This window comes from Nipponia nippon, unplaced genomic scaffold, assembly GCF_047370975.1.
Source record: "Nipponia nippon isolate SJK-2023a ecotype South Korea unplaced genomic scaffold, ASM4737097v1 scaffold_12, whole genome shotgun sequence".
NCBI lineage: Eukaryota > Metazoa > Chordata > Aves > Pelecaniformes > Threskiornithidae > Nipponia > Nipponia nippon.
This window is the reverse complement of record NW_028262313.1, coordinates 16,209,992-16,237,978: the sequence shown is the minus strand read 5'-3', so window position 1 is coordinate 16,237,978 and position 27,987 is coordinate 16,209,992. Positions and strand designations below refer to the sequence as shown.

At 40.7% G+C, this 27,987-nt stretch overlaps 1 protein-coding gene across 1 annotated transcript in view; it reads right to left on the bottom strand.

The window, feature by feature from the left end:
• Positions 1–9,298: 9,298 nt before the first annotated feature.
• LOC104012868 (transmembrane 9 superfamily member 2) overlaps positions 9,299–27,987 on the bottom strand; it is a 34,325-nt gene continuing 15,636 nt past the window's right edge. The window contains exons 10-17 of the mRNA XM_087749063.1: positions 25,308–25,440; positions 23,587–23,706; positions 23,356–23,413; positions 20,599–20,758; positions 19,833–19,984; positions 18,152–18,263; positions 17,570–17,741; positions 9,299–9,919 (exon numbers count right to left, since the gene is read on the bottom strand). Of these exons, the coding sequence (XP_087605189.1) occupies positions 9,852–9,919; positions 17,570–17,741; positions 18,152–18,263; positions 19,833–19,984; positions 20,599–20,758; positions 23,356–23,413; positions 23,587–23,706; positions 25,308–25,440 (975 nt within the window). The 3' untranslated portion in view covers positions 9,299–9,851. The remainder of the gene's footprint in view (positions 9,920–17,569; positions 17,742–18,151; positions 18,264–19,832; positions 19,985–20,598; positions 20,759–23,355; positions 23,414–23,586; positions 23,707–25,307; positions 25,441–27,987) is intronic.

Here is a 27,987-nt window from a genome sequence, read left to right as displayed (position 1 = left end):
CAAAGACTATGCTATAAGCAATGTACTTTGCCAGCAATTGTCTTATTATCCCCCTTAATTATTGAAAATAAACCACACTGGAATAAAAACCTCTTTCTATCACTGCTAGAGTTGATAAAGTAATTCAGTGAAAAATTCAAAACGCCTTATAGAGAGCGTAACGCCCGAGTTGGGGACCACACACCAATGTGCTCACATAAGCTTGGGACCGGGCTGCCACCATGGGATGCTCACAGGGCAGCCCCGAGGGGCTTCGGGTTTGGTGAACGCTCTCTCCATCCACTTCGTTTCTTCTCCACTAAACACCCCTCCATTGCTCCAGTGGCCGCTGGCATTTCCGCGAGGCCAGGCAAGCCCTGCGCACGCAGGGCAGGCACCACCACAGTGCCAGCATCGGTCCTGCCCCTGCCACAACGCTGGCACCCTGCCCCAGTCCTGATCCTGTCACCTTGGGACCAGCCCTGCTCTGGCTCCACAGGCACGATGCTCCTGCCCCAGCTGCTGCATCCCCATGGAATGGGGCAAGGTGGAGATGGGGCTGGGTAGAGGCATCCCAAATATCCCCGGGGCATTAGCAAGGGAGAGGAAGGGAAACCTTCTGTTTTTTTTAATCATGCTTGAACACTCTGGCTCCTTGTCAAGTAGTCTCAGCATCATTGTGATGCCTGGTGGCATGGCCCATCATGCCTTGGTACATAAGTACTGTCCTCGGCTCTTTTATCGGTGCTTGGAGGAGCAGCACGAGACGCTTAAGGAAGGGCACAGCGCAGACAGGGTTTGGGATGCCCTGGTCAGCAGAGCAGCAAGGTGTTGGAAAAGGGGAGCAAAGAGAGAAATCCAAATTTCCTCCCAGCCATCCTGGGCGTGCACAGGGCTCTGCTCCCACAGCGCTGCCCCACTCACGGCCCTTTCCAGGTCTTGCCCCAATCCATTTGCACCTTCCCCCCTTTCTCCCAGGCACCCGCTGCTCCACGCAGCTGGAGCCCACCCGCTCCTCCGGGTTTCAGCAGACGAGCCTGGGTGGTTTGAGAAGCGGCTGCTCCCGTGGCAGAGGAGATCAAAGCTACCATGTGCCAGCTCCTCACTGCCTCGGCTATTAACTCAAACTGCCATCAATTCTTATTTGCACTAACACAAACTATGGCAGCTGGAAAATTACCCAGCCATAAATCACCACCGCTTCATTGTCAACCATCAGTCCTCCAGTTGGATGCACAGATTTCTCCTCTTCTCCCCACCAGCTTTCCACCTTTTCTAAATTAAAAATGAGCAAAGTAGATGGCAGATATGTTCTGTATTTAGTTACAAGAAATCTTTTTGTAATGTCGTTAAGCAGCCTGGCAGGTTAATTAGTTCTTTGATAGTTCTTAGAGTGCAATGTTTGACTGGTAAAGCAGACACCAGCGATTTTAAACCAACTAAAAACATTCAGGATGACCAAGAAACCACAAGACTTTGCCAAAAAAAAGGTGTAACACAGACAGGGGGCTCAGCCTTCCCTATGGCCCCAGAAGACCAGCGCTACAAGCAGTAAGTAACCATCAGCCTTCAGGTCCCTGTAGCTGTAAACAGGAGTTATGTAGCGCTGGGAAGCCTGTTACATTGCAATTGAACCCTTCCACTTCTGAGCAGTGACAAGCCATAATTAATTAGTAGCAAACACTCTAATGGCTATTTCATCCTTGCTCCAGCAGTTAGACCCTTTCAGCCAAGAGGTCTGTCCCAGCGCGGCAGGAGGAAACTTGGGAGTCGTTCAGAGCTGGGAGAAGGCGGAAATAAAGGGGAAATGAAGAGGCCTGGTCCCACGTGCCCCATGGCAAGATCCCGAGGAGCCAGCTAATTAGATAGCCGCCAGCACGTGATTTCTACACAGTGAGCACATTTCTAAAGCCTGGACACCTCTAGTCAGTATGAAAAGAGAATTACATATAGTACACAGGAGTGGTGCTTTAAAATTATTAGTGATGCGGTGCGTGGGAAGGGATCCTGCGCTTCCCGAGGGATACCCTCATCGGGCTGGGAAAGCCTGGCTGCCCCTGCAAAGCACACGCTGCAGCATCTGCCATGCAAAGAGGGAGCTGGAGATAACAGCCACCAGCTGGGTTTGATCTGCAGGCCACGGACCTGTCCAGGGGCCTCAAAGGGATCTTCTTTCAGACTGGTTTGGGGTTGAGTCAGAAGTTTGGGAGGTAAAAGGCCTCCTCCTCCCTACACCACCCAACACAACATTGTCCTACAAGGTCTGCAGGCGTTCTCCATGCCCACAGCCGCCCCAGTCAGACATTTCACAAAGTGCAAGCCCTAAACACAGTACAGATGTATCTCCACCAGCCACAATCCAGACCACAGCATGACAGGACAGGAGCTAAGCATGACAGATGCCCTGAGGGCCTCTCCTGTGCAACCAAAGGCGGGTACCATGTGCAACATCTAGCCATCCATGGCAGTGACGTGCCTGTCCTGCCATCTCTGAGGGCCAAGCACCTTCTCCCATTGCCACCATGGGACAAGTGCCATCCTCCTGGTTTTATACCCAAGGCACAGAAACACCCTGGCTGACAGGGGAAGCCTGCAGGCCCTCATTCCCTGCTTTAAATTTCCCAATTTGGACACTTCACCATGAAGCCATTTGGTCTCAGATAAGCCCAGGACAACCCTTTCCCCCACCTCGAGGTCCTGCTGTTTTCCAGAAAGCATGTGCCTGCCAGCTCGTGGGGAGGTACCTCATCTGGGGGTCCCCAAGCTCGCTGTGACAGTGGCATTGCAGCCTGGGGACACCCTGCCAGGACACACCATAGCACAGCCACCCTCCTGCCCAGAGACACTCCCTGCTCCAAAGGAGCCTCAGGAACCAGGTCCCACCTCCCAGCTGACCACACAGCCCACTTCTGCCCAGGAAACCCCCATCCCAAGGCAATGTCACCGCAGTTACTGCCACAAACACCCCTTCCCCCTGCCTTCAGAGAGGGGAAGTTCAACACCTGTGGCTGGTTTAACTCACATCTCGTCCTGCCGCTTGGAGCACAGGACCCACAGAAGCTCCAGCCAGCAGCCTAGCACTCACATCCCTCTCCAGCTCTGCTCCTCACCACACCTGAAAGCCCTAACAACTTCAGAAAGTCACGGGGTCTTATGGGCTTTGCTGCTTAACCACCCTCAGCTGCACAATTAGTACCAGTTCACCACTTTTCCCTCTTTGATGCTGGAGCTCCTGTACTCTGCCCTGCACAAAGCTGTCCATGCAGCTCCTGTAGACACAGGCTAGACCATTTTACCTGCTTTTCCTCTACCTCCGCTTCAGCTTCCCTAATTCCCATGGGACTTCTTCTTCTATGAGCTTGCCCTTCCTGCAATGCATGCAGGATGATGGGCAGTTTTTTCAGCTGAAGGATCTGCCTTTTTTTTTTCTCTCTCCCTCTTAACCAAAGCTTCCCTGCTGATGCAACCGCCAAAGGAGGTGTTTGGAGAGATGGAGAAAGCTGGAAGCCAGCTGAGCATGTGCAGAGCCCGAGGACCCACAGCCGCCTGTGTGACCCTGCTTCCCCCAGCCCGGCTGGGAGCTCCCCGCTGCCTCCCCATCCGCACCCCTCCCAGAGGGATGCCTGCCCACATGCAGCCATTTCGCCCTGCTTGAACGACACAGGACCCACCTAATGCTAACAACACTTCTCTTTCTGCTCACAGACCAACACCAGTGAGGAACCTGGACAGTCTCTCCTGCTGCTGCTCGGGAGCATCAGCGAAGATCTACTTGATGCACCCCACATGTCCAAGGCAAATGGAAGACCAAGATCTGAGTAGCTATAGCAGGCAGGATGGGGATCATCCTGAGATGCCCAGTGCCGGCATCAGCAGGAAATTTGTTGGAAAAAGTACCCCATGCTAACCTGCAGGGGAAATTACAAATTGGCCCCTGCCAGTTTGATGGATTGTCTCTTAATCTGGATTAGGTTTAACCCTGAGCGTGTGACCGGGCCGTACAAAGCAAGGACCCGCGAATGTAAAGGCACGAGCAGCATCTGCCGGATGAGCTGAGCCAAATGCAGCCACAGCTTCTGCACAGTTTGGGGAAACGTCTTTCTCCATGCGGTGTCACCTCTAAGGTGACATTTCCCTGCCAACCCCCACAAAACGCCCAGATGTTACTCACATCGGTATTGCAGAAACCCCCGTCAGGAAGAGGCAGGGCTGTTGCAGCCGTGGTGGTCTCAGGGTAGGGGTGGGAAAAGCTCTCCAGGCGGAGGGAGCGTCTCCCTAAGCCACCTAAGACAGCCAGGACACTGGGCTGCAGGCTGCCCTCCCCAGCCCCGCTCTGCTGGCCGGGCAGCTGAGGATGCGGTGTCGGCTGCAGCCCTGCCTGTCGGCTCCGGGCAGCGCAGGGTCCGGCCACGGTGCCTGAAATGTATCTTTACTCTTTTTGCCTGCAGCCGTCATCCTTTGGGATGAGCGTTTTTGAGGTGCTGATGTCGCACCGCTGGCTCCGGTGCAGTCTGGGAGCATTGGCTCTTGATCCATCCACCAACCACGCTACTGGGATCTCCTATATTGCCCTTCTCCGGGAGAAGTTACAGCCTCACTGCGAGCTCAGTTGCATATGTCTCTTCTCTATTAATGGAAGCTCAAGAGGGAGATAAACATCCTCTGGATGTACAAATATAATCCTCCTCCTGTAGAGTCCAAAGGACTTTTGCCAGGGCTCCCGTGCCTTTTCATCTACTGCAGAGCCCATCAAGGAGCAGCACAGGAGGGAAACGAAACCAGAAAATATGGAAGGCACATGTGCACATCTGATTAACCCAACTTTTTATGATAAACAAAGCAGCTCAAGGGCCCTGTTCTCTCTGCCCCTGTAATAAATCTCCCGGTTTTACTGTTTTATTATGTCAAACATCTAAGAGTTTTCCTTGAGTTGCAAACAGAACATAAATTACCTTGGGTAAACTCCGTAGACGCTAATGTTATCTATAAAAATCCTGCACTAATAACTTCACAGAAAGTCTAAGGGCTTCCCGGTTGGTATGAGCAAAGCTAATTAGTGTGTGTAGCCTGTAACTAAGAGGCATCTAGATTAGGAGATAAAGTACCATCCTGTGAACTCCCTAACTGTAGCTACTTTGGGTACCAAAACAGACGGTGACCCTGACCTGAAGTTTTGGGTACAGGCTTGCAGCATCTCAAGCGAACATGAAAGACATCCATCCTGCTTTTATCCCAGTAAAGTCAAAGACATCCCACCCGGGTGTAAAGAAACCGTACTAAGAAGGATCCACCGTGTCTCCAGGAGAGTTGCATCGCTGCTTATTATCCTAGGAGAAAGCCTAGGCTGCTGTGAAGCCCTTGCCCAACTGCTCTTTGCCGTATAAAGTCTGTTTTCCACAAGCGCATCACCCTGCAGTCAAGTCGCGACTTTGGCCTTAATGAAGAGGCTAAAACAGTTTGATCTCTTCTCACGTACGTGGGCCCTCGGGCGCTTGCTGCTGGGGCTGCGCCCTCCGGGACGCCCTCCTGGGCTCAGCCGCTGCAGGAGTGCACGGGGAAGCTCTGGGAAATGGGGGCAAATCCTCTTTTTTAACACTCCTCTGGCAAGAGGAGCTCTGCTCAGGGCAAAATGGTGTCCCCAGACATGAAAGAGAAAGGGGAAATGAAGGCCACGTAACCCAAAGCCACCTGCACTGCCCTGAGTGCCTTTTCTAAAAGTAATGAAAGGTGAGCACAGTTTGTATGTAATAAAAATAGGGATATTGAAATAACTCTGCTCCATGATATGAGTTTAGCAGACACTGTTTTTAAGACTCAGAGCTAAGTTTAGTTGAATTAAACAAGTCACAGTTGCAGGTGAAGAGCACAGCAACTTCATCTTTCTATTCTTAAGCCTGGAAACACCAGCAGCTGATTTCATTCCTGCTTGCAAGTGAAAATGCAAAGTGTAGGAGTGGTCAGAGAAACAGTGACACCTGGGCTGGACTTTACTGTTTATTTCCGTTCGCTTCGGTGATAGAGCTCATGGGAATGGAACCGGACATCTTAACATCTGGTGTAAGACTATGGAGGACAGATCTCCATCAGGGAATCCCAGGGCTAAGAACCATCCTTCCCTTACAGTTTCCAGCATGACCTAACCTTTCTCCATCCATTTCAGCAGCCATTTGCCTTGTCCCCAATTCTTACAATGCAAAATATAATATAATATTATAATATTCCTTCTTTTATGTGTGATTTTCACAGCTGGATCATCATGCGGTGATTGTTGTTCAAGATCTCACCCACGGGTTGCAGAAGAGATCCCACATCTACACCAGCATTTAACTGCAGGCAAAGTTTGGTTTCCTTTCCTCCAGTCCTGTGCAATAGATCTCTAAATTTTCAAGCTATTAATTCTGAGACAAATCTTAAATGTGAACTTGGAATGTGTTATCAAATACAAAAGCACAACAACTGGTATAAGGAACATTAAGCAAGCCACTGAAGACAAGTTTATTGCTGTTCATCAAACACCCTTCCATCACAACTAATCACAGCTCCCCCGCAGCAGCACCGGCTGTAGGCGGTGTACATAGGCATGGGCATGAATCCTATATACATAGTGCACTCGACTCCCACCCTCGCCGCACGTCAGCATGGCCTTGTTCTGGCATTTACCTTCAGGAAGGAAAATGAGGCGGTATCTGTTCAACACTCTTCAGGCAAGTGGAATGAAATGTAAAACATCGGCACGGAAATCCCTCCTTCCTTTGAGGTTCTGTTATAACTTGTCAAGTTTTACTTAAAATATGACAAACGTGACATTCTACAAAGTCTGCTGGATGTGGGTGGTTATTACAAGACGAGTCTTACACGGGAGATGCTTCGCTTAATCTGCTCCAAGTCCTTTACTGGGAGCATCGCAAAAATGCAATGTAGATTCACACACTTCAGAAAAGCTAAACAACCTATTTTTTTCTTTTTTAAGGAAGGCAGGAAGGCTTGAGTGTCTGCAACAGAATATGGAATGTTTTACTAAGCCCAATGTTCTAATGAATAACGGTTATTTCCACATGACAGCTCTTATTCATAAATTAACATAAACTGGGTTAGAGATCAGACACCAGTTACTGGTAATTTAAGTACTTAAAACATCCGTGCCCCCATACTGACCATTTCACCTTCAAAACCCATGGCTGATTCACAGAGTAGACAAGATCTTCACCCCTAGTTTAAAAACTCCCAAAGAGCGCCGAGAGTCACTGGAAAACCACATGGCTACAGCCCATTCTGTGCCCAAAAAAATTAAAACCAAGAAGTTTGGCTACTACTTTCCGGCTAGGGATTACACCACCTTTAAACTGACACCTGCTCCTAACGATTTGTGTTAACTTACAGCCCGGTGGCTTCCTCTAGGAGCGTAAAGCCAAAAGACAGCTTGCAGCTTTGCCTTGGTCAAAAAAAGATGGCAGAAAATTCTGAGGGCTTATGTCCAGATTCTCTGCAAACAGCACAAACCTCAGATCTGGGACCAGCAAAAATATTTAGTTGTAGAGGACTTCAAGAGGCAAGAGGGGTAGTTGTCTCTTAGGCAGGGGGAGTGCAGCAGCAGCAGCAAATATCACAGGTGTCCACGGATGGGAAAACAACAACGGACAAACTATTTTAAAACAGGCCACCACTCAGATATTAGTCAGTCAGGATACTGCCTGCCCCAGCTCATCCCCGTGGCATGGAAATAAAGAGCATCCTTAAAATTCACTTTAATTATACTCAAACGTACAGCCTGTGACAGACCATTACAGCAGAATAATTGCCTTTGCCATGACAGCATCCATGTATTTTGAAGAAATGAGACCAAAACTCAAGCCTTTTTCTGATTGTTTTAGATACACTCTATTGCTCCGCAACGTTTTGTCTCCACCGCAAAGACTGTTGCATTATGAATTATGCCAGATTTGCATTAATGGGGCCTATTACAAAAAAGAAACTAAGTTCTCTGATGATAACTGCATGAGAATGACTGATTTTACTTTTATGGCTTTGGCTCTAGACTATAGGCAAGCTTCAGAAATTCGCTTAACTCAGTTTCTACTTTTTAGCTCACCAGCAGTCACAGTAAAAGCAGAGAAAGCACTGCAAATACAATTTTACAACTCATTTTACTTTGCCTCTTGTGAAATGCATATTTATTAATCTGGCAAATTTTCCTGCTGGGATTTTACGCCAATTGTAGCTCCAAATTCTCTCATGAATTAATTTCCCTTTCAACACGTAAAATTCAAAAGCAGCTTCAGCCAACAATTCTTTTTTTTGTTTGTTTGTTTTTTTAAATTATCAAATAAGCCCCCCCCCCCCCCCAAAACTTTAAATAGAAGATTTAATAGGAAGGACCTTTTTCAACAGAGCAGCACCAATTTCAATGTAAGCATGAAATCTTTAGTAGAGTGAACAGTGCTCTCGAACCAGCAGATAACCGCAAGCCGGTTTCTCTAACGGCAACTCTGTGGTTTTCCACCTCTGGGAGGGAACAGGACAGAAATGGAGATTTTGGTGGTAGGAGTGGAAAACATTTGGGATGCCGAGTTGCCACCAGGAGCATACCTGAACCTCACTTGAAACAATCTTTATTGTAGCCAGCTCCTCCTGGTACACTAATGCTTGGCTCTTTCTATGAAGTTGTCTGAAGGCTCATTTTTATGCCACAAGCACTGTTCAAAAGATGCAGCCTGGTACTCGCCCCAGCTTAGCCAGGTGATCTGTCCCACACTGCAGTAACCTGGAAGGAACACCTACACGTGAAGGTGAGACTTGAAATCCTCATACCAAAGATTACATTTTGGAAAGGGTATTAAACATTAACTACAATTACGTGGTATTTGTATGACTACGAAAAGATATGAAGTAATTTTGGGTCTCGTTAAATTGCAGGCTTAAACAGTGAAAAGCAGCTTCCAGTGATGAATGTTTCCATACGCCAGTTAATAAGCTTTGAGTATTTCACCCATTAATCTGAGTGAACATCCCCTTATTCATCCCCAGCTTTGATAGAAAGTAATGGCTTGCCCAGCAAAAAATATTTTGGGTGAAGTTAAGAGTAAGCGCACAGCTGAGGCACAGGTAACGGCAGGAGCAGCTTCAGAAGCCTCTGTCCATCCTACAGCCATGGATTCAGGTGACCTACCGGTCCTTCTGCTTGCATAGACAATTTGCAGCCAAAGTCACAGCCAAACTGCTTATAAACAATATAAAACTCAAGAGCTATCGACTGGTCAAACTAACGTGATCTGTGTCCAAGTAGCAAAGGCCTAATTAACAAGAAAGGAAACAAGTCAGCTGGAGTTGTGCAGTTTTATTTGAACAAAAACCAGTGTCGATATTTTTTAATAAAGTCTACATTACACTAAATGCATGTACATTTGTAAGAAGATATCTAGTTGTAAAGAAGGTGCAGGACAATATGTACAATCATAGTTAAGTTAAAAAAATTCACATTTTACACAGATTTACTTGACAGTCCTATGCTTTCATGGTATATAAATGGTAACCAAAAGAGGTAACAAAAAAAAATAAAAATCACAAGGAATTTCAGCTGGAGGACTGTATAATGCACTCATTTTTCAAATAAACTAGTTCACTGAATTTTTATTTGTCCTAAATCAAATATGGGATATAATTTTTAGAATTATTAGAGTTAACATATTCAATGAGTATGCTGATGTAAACATTTTTCCAATGGTGCCATTTCCTTCCATAAAAATCTGTATGTTATGCTGTAGTCTGCTCTTCAGCTTTTACAAATTAGAATAATTACACAGGATGTTTTTCAATACATGGTAAAAATTATCAAACAGCACGGGAGATATGTTCAAAAGACACTTCAAAGCTTTTCAGTCCACTTTCACAACACTGTAAATCTTACTTACAAACCAGAAGCAGGCAAAAAATCCAATAGTCCCTAAAATGAGAAAAAGTGAAAAGGGTTAGTTTATCTTCCAGTTTGCTCTGCGAGAAAAATCTAACAAGTACTTCCCAGCAGGACAGTATATAACATTGTAATCCAGCTAACTATCCAGAATAACAGCACTTGTTAAATTTAACAACACACATTCATCTCTAGGCTAAGATACTGATTTAGATCAAAGATGACTTTTAGGCCTAGGCTGCTTGATGTACATTTAAACCACCAAAGGTGATGCTACTATCACCGCTAGCAGGGGCACAGCGCCATTTAAGAAACTGATTTTTCTACGCACACAAAGTCAACGCCTACCTGGGTTTTTTTGGTCTGCAATAGTCCATAGCCACCTATGAATTATGACACAGAACAAGGCCTTGGGAAAAATCACCTGGCCCGGTTTTCTGTTCATTGTGCCCTATTTATAGTCAAGAACTGGGAACTTCTTACTCTGTATATCCCGTTACTTCCTTCTGCTAAAGCAATGCTCTGAGTGCCATAGCAGTTGGGAGCAAGCATCAAATGAAACTAGCAGTGACACGAACCACAACACATAATTTTGTGTAATGTGTATTCAAGCTGCAGATTTTCTTCTCCCAGGTCACTGTAGATAAATAAAACATACACTAGTTGGGGCAACTGAACAAATTAATGAACAAAGAAATCCAAAGGCTATTAATTACAAAGACACTGTTTCAAGTGCTAAAAAAGCCCCTGAGCCACAGCTGATGGGAGGCTGGGAGAAAGTACCAGTACATGCTTGCCCTGGTGTCATACCCCTTCCTGGAGTGCTGCTGTTAAGGTGCTTGGGTTGGTTTGGTGTAGCCTTCCTTGATTTCTTACCAATCCAGCCCAACAGTGTGAGAAAAAAAAACCCACAACTACCTCCTGGAGGGACATTGGGCCACATGTCAAGTCCTGTGGCTCGAGTTAGCACAGTGCAGAGTAAGATGATGGAGAGAGGACATGACACTGAATGAATTCATCTATACCAGTTTTCTATTTTTAAGCTGAAGAACAAGTCTGTCATTTGCACCCCACAGTCACTATTTCGGGGCAACTGCAAAGACATTGTCCATCACATTTATTTTTAAATCACTTTAAGAACTTGGTATGCAAGGAGACATGGAGTACCATACAATTAAGTCTTAAGCCTCTAAGGGAAGTGATGCATCGTTCCTCACGCTTTTACCTAGGGGTAAACTGCCACACAGATGTTAAGCCTTACCAGCTAAAAAAAGGGAAGGTCTCAGTTTCAGCTGAATTCATTCTCAAAGACACAGCTACACGCCAGCCCTGTGACAGCCCTTACCAGCTACACTATAGGCACTTGCAAGATCATGCACTCAGCCCTCCGGTTTTACATTCATCCTTTTCTGTTTGCACAGCCCTTGTTTAACATCAGCTCCAACTTTTTTCACTATTTCATTGTAACTGGTTTACTAACTAGGAGGTTCCTTATTAAGCACTTGTCTTTTTTACATTCATTACATTTCTGTCTTTCAGACAAAGTCTACACATTTGATAAGTGCGGAACCTGTCTTTAGATGCTTATTATCTATATGCCAATTCTTGTATTCTTTGTGCTACCATGTATATTTGCAGTTAAAGGCTTTTTGACAGCCTACTATTATATGCCACAGATTACTCTTTCCCTCCAAGTTTGCAGTTATCATCCTCTGAAACAGTAGGAGACGGCAGATTTACTGCTGTCGATAGGAGATCAGACACCAACCACAGAAGGAATTTAATTCCTTTGTAGGCTTGACATCGCTAAGTCTTTCCAGTTTATGGTCAATTCTCACTCCTTCCTACTGTGTCCAATACTCCAATATCAGCATTGTTACTCTAAGCCTTACTCTCATGGCTTTTTCCTAATAATGGTTCTCAGCATCTGCTTTCTAGTTGTTTTTATAATATAGCCCACTTTGAGCCTTTTATGGCTTTGAAAGCAATGTTTCTTCCAAATGTTTAACAGATGAGGTATCTTAAAAATCTATCTGCTGTTCTAGAACAAAACTGTAATATCATAACAAAAATGTATGATTTTAACACAACAATGAGATTTTCCACACAGTTTTCTGAGCATGCCATAACTTAATAGGGGAACGCACTCTAAATCCACAGTATTTTCCTCCAATCCTTGTCACTCTGAATCTTTCTGATACACCAGCTTTCTATAAAACATGGCCTCATTCATAGCAGAATCTGAAAACTTCACACTGTGAACAAGCATTTCATCTATAAACAGATTTTCACAGGTTTTAGTAACATTGATTTTCAACTTCCCTCCTAAAAAAAGTCTGTTTAGCAAATCAGAGACCAAGTACCCCCTGCTCCTTTTTTAGACTTTATCAGAAGTTTTGCCAATGTAGTGGAACTAGAGTAAAACTATGTTTCCTAACACAAGCAGTAAATGGTAACGTTTGTCAGACACCAGATTTGAACCACGAACTTACAAGCTCAGGAGAGAGAGGCTAGACAGCGCCAAGATACAGCCTTATGTAGTCAGTACCTTCCCTGGTCAGCAGAGTTTCCTTCTGTTGTTGCCTCCACATCGATAATTAGGGCTTACAAGTATTGCAATGAGTTCTTCCCTCCCATGAACAAATGTACCCTACAAATTCCACATGTGGATAGCTCTATGGACCAGAAACTTCAAAAAAACCATCAAACTGAGGACCCCAAAAGTACCTCTCCTAAACAGTACACTTGACGCTTAAAGATCAGAATGGTTTAAAGGTGCTGACAGAATCACAACTAGGTTGAAAATCCACCTCAAGAATCCAGCTGCAGATTTAGAAGTGAGAATTGATCACAGCAAATCAACCAGGCATTTTTAGTGCGCTCCCTCTCTTTTTTTAAAAAAAGTAACACGGGCCCAACACTCAGACTAGGAACTTCCGAAAGCTCAGGTCAGCACAGAGTTGTGGTGATATTACAAAATCAGTACTAACAGACAGACATTAATGCAAGTTAAGGAAATATTATTCATAAGCTGCTTTACGTTGTACAGCTGCTTTACCTACAGGATTGCTTATAGTACTGCAGCAAAAGGCTTAAGTTTGTTTTTTTTTTGAAGAACGTAAGCAGTACAGTGCCTGGTTCCACTGAAATTCAGTGTTTTTTCCACCTCAGACCTGGGGGTGCTTGCGATTCCATGAAACACTAAGAGGTTCACAAAAGGTAATTCAGTCAAAAAGCTTCCAACTTTCTGTACAGGAGTAAACATCCCAATCAGAAAGGGAACTGCAAATGAGTAACGACTGGAGAAGAAGACCAACTCTGAACTAGTTTGGCTTGTTTGAAAATTCTAGCCGGAGTACGTTTTCTACATTTTAGCCCATTTCACAAGTTTGCCACTTGTTCCAAATTTTAGCACTTCACACAGAAAAGCATCAACATACTGGATCTTTAGGCCAGTGCTGACTAGCATAACAGGTTCTCAGATTCCCCTTTGAACTACTTTGACTAAAGCCAATCTTAAAATACAGGTAAGCGCAGGCTCGGTTTCCTACAACTGTAGCTCTCCCAGTAAAATTGCCATTATTAGCTGCACTAGTTAAAATACAACCTTGCCACCTCAAGTAGCGTGGCTTGAAATGTACTTTCTTGAAAAGCATACTCAGCTCTTCAATCTTGAACATTTTTCTAAGCACATCTTGCACCAAAATTAGAATCATCCCTTACTCAAAATGTGCCTCTCATTAGAATAGTGGGACTATTTAGGTAAGCTTTAGATAAGACCACCCAAGGATCTGGCTTATATTTGTTTCTTTCAAAACATATTCAAACTGAAAGCAAAGTTTTGAAGCACTATCAACAAGCAGCATACCTCTTCAGCTTACTGCTTTGCTGACAGACATCAATGAGCACAACATGACAGAAAACAGATACCCAAAGGTGTTTTTTTTAAAGCCGTTAAAAAAAAAACTCTAAGTACTTAAAAAAAACCCCAAACAAAAACCAAACAAAAAACCCCAAACAAATAAATGAAAAAACCCCACTAGTTGAAAGAGTTGAGATCTCTCAAATTATTTTCTGATTGGTCTAAATGCCTTTCCATCGTAAGGTTTTTACAGCTTTCATATGCTATCTCTACCAAACGACAGAGCACAAAGATACCAAGCCTGACACCAGTTCCTCCAATGAGCCTGTAAAATCTGTTTATTTGTTTTAATCTAATATTACAAACTCGTTTCCTTGCTCATGTTTACTTTAGACAATCCTAAACACTCACCAGCTTAAATTAAATGAAAAAGCATATGAACAACATATGTTTAAGAACTAACTTTTGCAGGGTAGACCTTTATTTTTCCTCAAGTGGGCGACCTTCGTATTTTAAGATTCTGCCTTTCTAAATAACCCCTACTAGTCTAGGGAACTGATGCCATCCTAGTGCACTGCAGCCCACTGTACATCACTGATCATCCTAGGGAGGTACAGCTAAAACATCATTTTTGCGGGAGCTATTTAAAATTCAAGCACCCAGTTGTGAAGATGTCTCAAGTCATTTCTCTAGCCAAGAAGCAAAATATGTCCAATGCATCTATTTATACTTACGAGGGAGACACCGACACCTCAGTTGTTTTTTTATCTTTTTGTCCTCCAGTTTCTATACTGTTCAATACACACTACCACTCAGCAACAGTTTTCTTATACACAGGAAGAAGATCACAAGTTAGCATCTAACTGGCTAAGGGAAAGTTATTAGTAAACTAGTTTAAATTCAAAATTAAAAACAAGGATTATTACACAGAATAATGCCAAAATACATTAAGCCGACTGCTCTGCTCTATTCATTTCTTCTAGCTTTATTGTTTAATGAAGAAAAAAGAATTCAAAGCACGAACAGATTGTAAGAAAGCAAATAGAAAAGCACTCTGCACTTGGCTGATACTTCTTATGTACCTTAAAAGCTCTCTGTATCATACTGGTTTCAATCACCGCACAGTGGTGGGTGCTTCAGAATCTCGGATTCTAAACACAATCTACCCAGAAGATCAAAACTCGATTTTGAAAATGGCATTAACTCACAAGTGAAAATTATGTTCAAAAATAGAGGTCACTGTAAAGCAACATGCTTTGACTATGTTCAGCATTTTTTTGTCTCCTAGCATAAAACGCATGTAATCATCTAGCTATCCCCTTTCAACCACACTTATTATTTCTTGAAAGATTAGCCACACTTTGTACTTTAAAATAAAATTGTCCTGTTTGGGTGTGCACATTAATTGTTAGATTTCACCGGTCAGATTATATTATTGTCGTCGTCGCCATACAAGCATTCAGTTCCTATTTACTTATTCATTACGATCCCTTTTGTAATGTCCACAGTGACACAACACACCACAATGGAGGAGGTATTAACGCTGCCCTTTACATTTCTGTCAGAGTTGCTGAGACCTAATATGCAAGAAGAGAGAAAACCAAAATACCTAGTACTAACTTAAGTGGAACAGCTCAAGGCCCCATTTTGGGAACATACATACAGGAAGAACACTTATTATTGTGCACATGTAAAGCTGCATTAGTAAACTCCCTCACCTCCATAAACTTCTGAAGGACTGAACCCTTATTTTCCAAAGCAAGTGCTATTAAGGAATATTTTACACCTAACTTTGCTTGAGTCATCTATCTATAACAGCTTACGTTTCAGCCCCCAAAAAATCAATCATCAAACTAAATATGGTAAAGAAACCTATCACAGCATTTTACATTAGCAAGCATTTATTACACACTCCATATGCCTTCTACCTTTCTAGTGACTAGCTATTCTATTCAACTTTAAAAAAAGAAGTGACCATGTAGCTAGCAGCTTTCTTCATGAACTACAAATACAGCATAGCCACCACTACCGTGTTTCTGTTAAAGAAAAAGACACTGCAAAAGTAAGAGCAGCCCAGTTTATTATTGTACTTTTGGGGCCTCGCTGGCCTCCACATCAAGAACTCCAGGATCAGCACATCTGAAGCTTTTAATACCATTTCAGCAGCTGCCATGACAATTTCAATTATCATTTTATATATGAAAGGGCTATTTTTAATTCTACCAATTTGCATCTTGTAAGTGAAATTGAAATTGGCAGAATAGCAACTAACCTATGCTAAAACCCAGACACACATTAACATATTGCTTTAGTTTAAAAGTAATTAAAACATTTTACACTATAGTTTGTTTGGTTTGGGTTTTTTTAATATATATATTATAAAGGACATCTGGAGTTTGTCTGTTTTGCCAGGATTTAAGCAGGGGTTTAACAGGCAATATGCCAACTCCTATGTTTGCCTTCTAATAATTAAAAATTAAAAGAATTAAATTCTCCCTTATTTCCCCCTCCTCTTCTTAAAACTTTTTTTTTTCCTTTCTTTTGAAGAGACACAGGTCTAAATAACAAGCAACAATAAAAATCTAGCAATAAGTGCCAGATAATCTACAGAGTACTTGCTTTGTTCAAACCCATACAGTAATTTTCTTCTGTGTTTTATTATGAACAGTGCTTTTTTGGCCTCATACTCAACCAGTAGTAGAGGCAATAAAGATGAAAGGGGTCCTTCTCACTGCTGAACTGACAAACTTGAAGTCTGATGCTAAGACTTACTTTCGTTACTTGTTTTAGCTACTCTTTTTTAACTGCATCAAGGGAGTTAAACAATGCATTTCATAAAGCCAACAGAAAGTAATTATGGCAGGTTTCAATAATCAGGTAGATGATGTTAAGAAGCAGCAATCTGAAACATCCCCAAAGAGATCCTGTATTACAAATCTTAGGAATGAATGTAAAGGTTGGATTACGGAACAACCCATTATAGATGAACTAGCATTTTCTCTCGTTTCACCACTGCAGTACTTCATGATGCTAAGCACAGTGATACATAAAAGATCTGACTTCACGTGTTAAAACCACATATACCACAGCAGTAGTATGATGAACACCAACACAAAATGCTCCTGGCTATTTTTAAGGGCCAGTACCCTTCAAAGAGCTTCTAACTTTATCTAACACATGGTCAATCTGGCACAGATTTCACATCAAATCAATCTCGAAATTATAGTTCGAGCTAAGTGAGTGTGAACATTAGAGTAATTCCGTAGTGCATAAGTAACATCAGAAAAGTTGGACTACTAAAAAATGGAGGAGATGTTTCTAATAGGGTCCTCCAGTTAAGGTACATGCCTGCTATTAAGAAGTGGTGCTTAATGAGCAGGTAAGACCGTCTCTAACAGTACTAGAACTCTCTATTGTCAACACACAGTTTTTTTCCCAGCACCAACCCACTTCACTTGCTAAAAGCGAAAGCTGAAAGCATCTTTTATTTTACTATTCTCCATATGCAGAGCACAATATCTCTAACTATAGAGCTTCTAGAACCAATTATGAAATCCAGAATCAAGTTAAACCACCCTGATATCAAAGCAAACAAGAACAGCATTTTGAAAATATAATGGTTTGAACTCACTGTTAATATAACATGCAATATTAAAGAATATCTTACTGTGATATGTGGTGTCACAAACCATAAAAGTAACACTGCCTAAAGAGTCATAAATTGTATTTAATGTTTCGGATAATCTGAATTTCACCTAATGTTTCTCATTTCAAAAAAACAGAAACCCCTGCATTTGTTTTAGTTTGAACACCGTACTCACCTGTGAAAAGGAAAAAAATCAAGACCATGATCATTGTGTAACCAAAGTATAAAATGGTGCTAGCAGTTCCTGTTATCTGGAGTTTAGAGAAGAAGTAATGAACTGCATAGATAAAGAGGTAAACTGCTGTAAAGCTGCTTGTCAAAAATGATCGCCACCACCAATGATAATCCTGAAAGAAACAATAAACCATTCCGTAAGAGACATCGCATAGAAATCAGAATATAAATAAGCCGGTTAAAAAATAACATTGTCTTATGAAATACATTTAATTCTTCAAAACATATCTCAAAAAAAGAAAAATTCCAACACAGAGCATAGCTACTTTTTTCTTTCTCAAAGTCAGCTGTATTGCTTCCACTATGAACATGAAATTATTCTAAGATCAAGGCTGTTTATTTTTGCTTATCTGCTGCAAACAGTGGATTTTGAAGCAAAAGGCACATTTCAGGAGAAGAGTGGCTAAGACAGACATGTCAAGGCCTGAAATACAATCCATTCACAGTGTAAGTGAATACCTCAACTCTATTTCTAACATCTTCCAGCTACAAGTGGTGTCTACATCAAAACTGTACTTTTTACCTCTGCACACAGATGGAAGTAGCACAGCAAAACTGTAGCCTCAGAACATGTAATTAGAAGAATTATAAAAACTAGGAACAGGAATCCAAACATGTAGTACATCTGATGAGACCTAAAATAAAAAAAAATAAAACCAAGAGTCATTTTTGGTTAAAGTTCTGAGTTAATTTTCAGTGTTATACTGCCAGATGCTAAGCTAATCAAAAAAACAAAACAAAACAAAAAACCTCAAACCCAAAAAACCGACACCACTGGGGTAACTTTCTCTATACCACTCTTGGCTGATTCATAAAGTTTTCTTTACCTGAAAATACTTTGTAAATATACATTCATTTAAGCTAGCAGTAATAAAACCACTGCTTTACAGAGCAACACTCCAAGTCTTCAATTATACTTCCCCAGAAATCAGCATCTATAAACCTTCACAGAGAACAGTTATGGACAATTTTCACCAGACACGTTTATCGCTCCAGGTCTCTTTGTTAAGAGGACCTTTAGCTTCCTGGACTCCTGCATCACTGGTACTCTTCCCTAGCTACAATACCCACTTCCTTCCTCCTACTGCAGCTAAGTTTTCCAGGTGTCTCTGCATCTCCTCACTACATCAGTCAGATGGTCCTCAACGCCCACTTTATCCCCATACCAAGTCTGACTCCAAACCAAGGGCTAACCAAACACAAAAGCACTCACAAAAATAAATGCAAGGGAAATATACTTGTTTACTTTTAATCTGGTGGCTTTCAGATAAGGGAAGTAACCAAATCAACTTTATTGAGTGATGATGACAATTACTGCAGTATAAGATTTGACAGAGGGAGTATTAGTTGCACATTCCCTCCATGCTTCCCTTCTGTAGGATAAATAATGAGAAACAATTCAGGAATTTGGCAATTTCAACTACAAAAGTCCAGAATGCACCTGTTTGTCAGCTGATTTTATTTTCCAGCATAGCTATATTACACAGTTTCTACTTCTGTTGAGGACTACTGTGAAAGGGTAACGTATCTAATATATTTGCATTTAAGAACTGATTTAGGAAAAACTGTTCTGAAAGAAATCTCAACACAAACTGAGGACATATTAAAAACCTGGCAGTTACAGGTTAATATTTTCCACTGAACAACAATGTATTAAACATTTTATATTTACATTGTGAAAGTTATGAAAGATTGCACCGATTAAATTTTCCATGCACCCACTTGACTAGGTTTTAACAAGATTCAGGAGCGGCGTGCATGTTTCACAAGGGGTGGAGTCTTTGTTTTGCAGAACACGGAATCCCAAGATCTTGACCTGATTCTGATTTAACAGCTGAAACTGCTAGATCATACTAGTTTCATAAACCATAATATGGTTCCACAATGGATTAGGCTCCACCTAACCACAGCAGCATGTAACCATGCTTGTGCTGTTCAAAGCCAGAAAGTTAAAAGAAGGCAACAGGACTATATATATAATAATGTCACACTTTGCAGTTGTCAATAACTAGTTTTATAAGTTCTAAGCACAAGAATAAATATGCAGATTCTCGAAATTCCACAAAAGTCTGCAAGAAGATAAAAAATTTTAAAAATTGGTTTATTCCTTATATTAATTGGTTTAGGATGTTCAAACTCACTGTGTGTTTATTATCAAACCAACATAATCAGAACAACAACAAAGAAAAAAAAGTGATACTCACCAAATGCTATTCAGAATGAAAAAAAGTTGAATAAAAATACAGCCAAAGGGCAAGATACCACCCATTATGATACCAGGCAATGGCTTTGTGAAAAAGGACTGTTCCGGAATTTGGCGAGGAATCTGGTTTGTACGAACTGGATGTTCAATAGGCTTTGAAAGAAATTAGTATAATTAAAAGGTAAGTTGTTACATCATAAGTAAGATTACTTTTCCCTAATATTAGCATCTGAAGATTTGATAAACATAACCTTATTTTCATCCATAAGCTATCATAAGTTACCAAACCAAAAAACTACATTGACATCCATCATTAGGAAAACACACATATGCTTTAGACAGTCCAACTATGGGCCAGTAAGCAAGTCGGAACACGAAGGAAAGAAATCTGTTCAGTCCTCAATAAAAAAGCCCCAAACTTTTTCTTAGTTGTCTGGCATTATCTCAAACTAGTGAAGTACAAATTGAAGTACTTCTGAAGTACTACTTCAAAAATGAAACTGCTGAGATATTACTAAAGTACAAAAGGCAAGCAAGACCTCCAAGAGCACTATTAAATTCTGATTCTAGTGAACAGACAGAAAAAAAAAGTTTAGTGTGACATTACAAGCATATACTCGGTTTCAAAATCATGACAAAGTGAAACATCATTTTACAAGCATAGGACCATAGATGTTTCAATCCAACCAGTTCTTGTATGCTTAGGGATTCAATGGCTCAACTACAGAGGACAGGTGTATTTCAAAACTGTATTCAAAGAGCCCTACCTTCTCTTTGAAGCCAAAATATGCACCGACAAAGGTTAGGGGGACCGAAATTCCAAACCACATAGCTAGGATAGCAACCAAAGTGCCAAAAGGGATGGCAGCTGAGGATCCTTTCACCCACAGAATGAGATTCATAATAAAGAAATCAGCAAAGACAATCCTGAAAAAAGATCAGAAAAGATATTAAAATATTCAGGAAAGAATAAGTATCAATTAGTATTTAAAAAAAAAAAATGGACCAGTTAAAAATCTGCATCAGAAAAATGCAGCTTCTTGCAATCTTTTATTCCGTAACAGTCCTAGTTACTTTCAGCAATAGCGCAGTTAATTTAAAAATGCTTGCAACATCCAATGCTTCTAATGCAAGTATCTATGGTAAAGCCACTATGTAAATAAAGACTCTGCACGTAAAACCAAAGAGTAATAGAAACATTCCATTGTAAAAATCTATACAAAGAACGCCAAGAGATAAAATAAATAAAAAACCCTCTTATCTGAATCACCTTTCCTGTTATTGCCAGCTATTTAATTCATTTATTTAGGTCCTTCATAATCAGTAAATTCCCTCTGAAAAAACACAGCAATAGCAAAACCTCATCTATAGGAAGCCACACGTCACTCACAACAAACGTATACAGCATATGTCACAGCAACATGGTAGTAGAAGGGTGGATTAAAGAGGGCTCTTCCCTACAACAAGAATCTTTTTATTAAGACCTCATGGTTTTACACAGTTAAGTAGCCCACACCTTTGGAGAATCTAAATAAAGACTGCATCAGTCACAACATGTCTCCAGACCTGTTCTCCCCTCCCCAGTTAACTGCATCTGCCTCATTTTCTAAACACCCCGGGAAAACACTAGAAAACAACTCCAAGACGAACGATGAAGACTTCAAACCCATCCCATTCGGAAAGCAAAGCAAAATGTACTGCAAGGGAACTCCATATAAAAGACTGATTGAATTGCCATTATTCATGGATTCAGAAACGCATCACAGAAAATTCAGCCGCAGGACAGGCCCCTGCAAAGTGCACCATTGTCTGGGTTTTGGTTAAAAAGTGTTCTTGAGGCAGAATTTACACCGACCCAAAGTGGACATGCATCCTCCACTGCATTTAATTAAAAAAGGAAGTGGGGGGTGGATTAGAGCAATAGACAGCCTCCCTTTTCCTAGGAGAGGCCTTACACTTGCCAAAACTGTTCGGAGGAATAGACTTGTTAAATAAGCACACCCAAGTGACCTCTGGTGTAAGCATCTTGTTGAACAAAAAATAAAAATCAAATCCATCTTAGAATTCTTGCTAATCTTTATCATCTGCCCAAGCTCGTAACACAGACCCCACTTACCCCCTGCAAAGTTAGAAAAAAATACTGCAAATATGAACTCCCGTCAGTCTACTGAGACTATAACGGCCTTAGGCTGTTTATGATATTATGCAAATTCACTGAACTACCATGGCATAATCAAGACATCTGTTCCTGTTTTACCATCCCCAATCATTTTACTTCCCCTGCGAAACTTAATTTATTTGGGAGTTTAAATGATCAGCACGATATTTCTTCCACTGATAAATATTTTCTTCCCCCTCAAGATAATATCTAAATGACAGCAGGGAGACTGAAGCACACTTTATTTAGAAATAAGATTTCCTTATAGAAATACTACACTCAGTTGTTACTGAATGCATTACATTTCATTTGATGAAATTCTACTATACTCAAGACCAAGTCATGTTTTATTCATTCTGGGCTTTTTTGGAGGAGAGATACCTTAAGAAATTATTTATAACCTTTTCTCAACTTTTGCAAGGACATTTGTCAAAGGGTAGCTTCACGTACCCGAAGTTGCAACCAAGAAATATGGAAGACTTGAAGAAATTAGTTTCTGTTCCCTTTCTTCACTGGCCTAATTCTCACAAAAGGCCTTGAGAGCTATGAGAAAACGAAAGGTAGCAGAGCTATCACCCTTCCCAAGCACAACAGTACTGGCCATAGTATGGTACACACTACAGCCATATCCAAAACTGGACACTATCTACATTTATATAAAAAGGTTATAACCAGTTTAAAAGAATCTCTGCATTATTCTCACCTAGAAGCATACTAAACTTCTTCTACTGTTTAGTATAGCAGTTTATAGCTATTTACTTAGAAAAAAAATAATCATAATTTAATTTCTTATGTCCTTTTCAATAACATGGTTAAAAGAAAACACTGGTACTATAACTAAGGTGTTCTGCCTAACGGGCTCTCTCTCCCTATTTACACAAGAGCTGTCTCTCCCTATTTACACAAGAGCACTACACACACTCCAAACTTACCACAAAACCACGTACTTCCTAACAAAATGATCATGCCTATTAAGACAGGATTACCTGGAACATACCAAATTGAGTGGTACTAAATTGGAATTACCCCATCACTATGCCTAATATTCTGGTGCAGCGATTCTCAAAGGCTGTGATGCTACCTCGCAAGAGAGTCGCATCATTCCCCCTGCCCCCACAGCTGATTACAAAACAAGATGCTAAGAAGCTGTGTTCCAGTGTACCAGGCTCCAGCTCCTCAGAATTCACTTTTCTTCATATTCACAGATAAGTAATATACAAAACAAACAGTAACTTGGAGAACAATAAAGAAAATAATCCCACACACAAGTACCATAACAACAATTCACTCCCCCCCCCACCCCTTCCCAGCTTAGATTCATTTATATTTAATAATAAAGGAAAGAATGAAGGGAAACAATACTAACCCGGGGCAAAGCAGAGCTGTAAGCAAAACATTTGTCTTCCACTTCTCGCCTCTAAATGCTGAGGGGAAAAGTAAAAACAATTTCAAGTTCAGAACTTTTTCGAACTGTTTTGCAGTACAAGAAGAAGTAGATTTGCTGTCCGAGACACCAGCTCCAATCTGAGGTTTATATTAAGCCCAGCAATTCTGGATTTAACCTGCTGTGTTGCATTAAGCAAATGGGTGTACTTACTCTTGTACATTCTAGCAGACACGTAACCAGCTGGCGTTCCCAGTAAGACCCACAATACAACTGCACAGGTCATCAAAGCACCACGGTTGGCAGGAGAAAGAAAACCAAGGCAAGCTAGGACTAAAGAGACAAAAAGATTTAGTAATCTGTGGACACATGTCAAAATTCCCCTGTAACGCTTATCACTGTACAGGTTTATCCCTTTCACTACCAGATACTTAGATGAAGACTATGTGCATAAGCTCTCATATATCCCCATCACATGACCATACCCCTAATGCCACTGTTTCATTCATAATAAAGCATTATCTCCACCTCATCTTTTAAACAGAAAGTTTCTTGTAGCCAAAAGACTGAAAAATAAAATGACACACAGAGATGAACAATGAACCTGAACCAAATTTCAGCTTGAAGAAATCTGCTTCCAAAATCCTACTGTCCTCCTGTAAACATACATGGTCAATACTTAATGCATGCTAAGTAACAAGAGAAGTTTAATATGCAGCATGAAGGACATCTGAGAACAGTAAGTCTGGAGAAGCCAAAACCTTTGACAGAGCTAAGAGATTTTTTTGTTGGGGGGGGAAGTTGTTGGGGTTTTCTTCGGGTTTGTTTTTGGTGGGCTTTTGGGGGGGGGTGGTGCTTGTTTGTTTTTGGTTTTTTTTTTGTTTTTTGGGGTTTTTTTGTTGGTTTTTTAAGGTAGAAATAAGCGTGAAGATAGGAGATCTTGGAGGTATCAGTCACTTGCTTGAAATTCCACAAAAGGCTCTCAGCCACCATGATGGATAACACTTTACTTAAGAATGCACTACCTTGAAAATAAGCCTCTCTAATAGAAGGCGGCTGCCTGTGTCTGAACTAATTGTAGAGGCCAGCCCAGAGATATTCTCAGAAAAGGAGTTTGTCAGTGATCTCTAGTGGGAAGTTTTGTTTTTAAATAGAGAAAGGATTTCTCCCCCCCGCAATTTCTTTCTACACTACACTGGTTACACAAGAAACTATTGCACTTAAGTTAAAGAGTTGTGATCAACACAAGCCCATCAAGAAAATTCTAGTAGTCTTATAGCACCACGTAATGAATGGGGAAAAAAAAGCAGCTCCTCTATGAGAGACCAAAACATCTGAACAAAACCTGGAAAGCAGAATTTGAGAAATTCTTCTTTTGTAATAAATATCAGTACACTTCCCAATTCTATTGTACAGTAAGAAAAGGAATAGTCATATACTTTATAGATAACATATAATAAAACACCAACTTGTGACAGGTTACATCACCACATGTATATAGCTATTTACTCTAGGCTCTCATATTATCTCAATGTTGTGTCAGGATTATTTCATTGCCATGTATCCTTGCTCTTATTTCTGCATGGCTGCAGGCTGTTGTGTCAAACATATTAGACAGAAAGTGTTCCAAGAACATTAAAGCTTTGATTACATGTCTTTGAACTTGGATTACTGGGTCCTTGGATAATGTACACTATGACAAACTGTTTTTGTTTTTTTAAAAAGAAACTTGTAACAAGGAAGCTTCATTTCTGCAATTTTGAAGCATCTGAATTAGCCCAGATACCACACCGTTTTGAATGACAGCATTACTGAAGCTATTTAGATTATTGTTATGAAACAGTATTAATACTTTATGAAAGGAAGGACTTCATTTCCAAAAGCAGGCTTCTATCATTTGTTTAATAATATTGCACCTTAATAAAGTTACTTACATAAAGTAATAAATGTCATAATGAAAATTTGCGTTCCTTGGCCCAAAAAGACAGACAGTAACATTCCCTTCCTTGGAGGTCTAAACACATCTCCATGAACCAGCTTCCAGCCAAATTCCTCTTGGGCATCTTCCTGTATAAAAATCAACAATGTCTTTAGGAAAGATACATAATGCAGTAATGAATTAACACAAACAAGATGCAAAAATACATATTTAAAGTTTGATTGACTTCCAGTTTAGATCCAAAGACAGACTAATTGCACGTGATTCATTACTCATTGATTTTATAACCCCCTAATGGTTCAGTGAAAGAAAAAGGCAGGATTTATCAAGAAAACCCTCATCTCTTAAAGCAAGAAAAAACAAAATGTAATTAGCCAAACCATATAACATCATTCTAAATTTAAAACTAAAACAAAGCATTTCATTTAGCATTTTAATATAGTTCAAGCATTTATCTTTTTTTTGCTTCCATTACAAAGCACATTGGTCTCAATGACAATATTGGAAAAGAATTAAATGGTCCCTGTACTCCAGAAGAAAGTCTGCTCCCTAGAATCACTAGGAGCAAGCATCAACACTCTTTGTCCCACTGCCAGAGGTGAACGGACGGATGGCACGGGGCGGAGGATCCTCAGTCCAGCAGCTCTAAGGAGCCACTGCTGAAGAATAAAACTTTTCAATAAAATCACTCAAAACAAACACCTCCCCTCACAAAACAATCCAAACATAAATGGCCACAAACAAACAACCCCTCAAGAAGACCACTCTCTTCCTCACAAAGTTAAAAGCTACAGGTTTCATTCAGCCTAAGAATATTGAGTTCAATGGACTGCTTACCACTTGAGTTACAGCACAGAAAAAAATAGGGTAAGAAAGAATATAGACCAAACTGGTGAATGACATAGAGCATCTTAACTTGCAACAGATTATGTAATTATATTTTTTTTGATGGAAGATTATCTTTGCCTTCCCCATACTGATACCTCTGCTTGCATTTGTTGGCTAGAAATTACTCTCAGAAGTCTGATATACTAATACAAAAATCAAAAACTATTAACACAAGATTAACACTTCAATTAGTAAAAAAAAAAAAAAAACAAACCACAAAAACAAAAACAACCAAAAAAAACCAAAAACAAACAAACAAAAAAAACCACCACGAAAACTATGCCTGCAAAGAAAATGATACCAGGTATCTCGGTATAATTCCAACACATCAGTGCTTGTCCAGTAAAGAAAGGTTTGTTTGGTTAAAGAAGAATAAAGACCACACTTTCCTAGAATTCTGAACTTGAACTAGTTGTGATGATGATAAAGTTGCTGAGGTAAGACAGAAGACAGACTTTTCCCAGGTAGTTGTAAGTAAGAAATGCAAGAATTTAAAAGGTTACCATCTGAAGCAAATCTTTATCTGTTTTCAAAATGGTGAATGCTAAGCAGAAATAAATGCTTAGTACTTTAGTTCCTGACAGAACAAGGAAAATGTTGTACAAATTTGGAATGGCTGGTATTAGATTTCTTATCAACACCTACTCTGGCAAATGCACTCAGAAGACACCCTCTGATTTTAATACAAACTTTAAAATATATAGCTACATGGTAAATATCTTGGTTTAAGAAAAATAAAGAGAAACCAAGCTTGCCAGGTTGAGACCCCTGATTCACCCTGTATGGGCTTATGGGCCAGAGTGTTCATCTCAAAGCTCGATTTTTAATAAAACGCTTCCATTACAGGCCAATTAGCTATGAACCAGTGTCTTCCAGACTTTTGTTTAGAGAATTCAGCAGTATCTTATATTGCTAACCTTTGCTGTCCAAAGATGAGGATAAGAATTGTACAACTAATCCAAGTAGGAAGCTACACTTTATAGTTACAAAGAAATATTTGAGGAAAATCTAAAAAGATACTTTCAAGTCTTGGCCAATATGCTAAAAGTTATTGTAAATTTTTTAAGAAGTGCAGTAACCCTCACCTTATCCATTAACTTAGCCTAGTTCTCAAAATATTCTAATAAAGATTTAAGTACCCTACACTCAAGCAGTCACGATCAAAGAGATTTAAAAAAGAGGACAAGAGTTTTACCTCTCACTGTTCAAAAGATATTGACACGAATTCTGTTAAGTTCAGTTCAGGAATCTTTTCTTAGTCATAAGACCCTAAAAGTAATCTAATGATTTCTAAGCACTTCATTAATGTATGTCTCACTAAATCTACATCACACTAAAAGCCAGTTGGTATTTGTGCATTTAACGTTCAGCTAATACCACAATCACTGGCTTGTGCATCTCTCTCTTTGCAAGTAAAATCACCAGCATTCCCCAAGCGTGAGATACTAATTTGCTTCATTGCAGCTTCCTCAGCCCAGGTCCTCTTTTGCACAATTATTTCACACCTTCTAAAATCAGCTCCTTGAACTGCAACAGATCTTAAGTCTCTTACAACTGGCAAGAAAATAAAAAAGTGTGCCTTTTTGAAAGTCACACCTATCCCTGCTGTTATCCATAAAAACTAAATCAAGCTTCTACAAGTCTTGCTCTTTATCACATTAAGAATGACCAACTAATAAAGACAACACAGTATAAGATATTGAACATAATTTAATTGAGAGATCAAACAGGAGCTTCACAAAAACGATCAGTTAAAAGATGTGGAAAAATTCTTCCACTTTAATTAC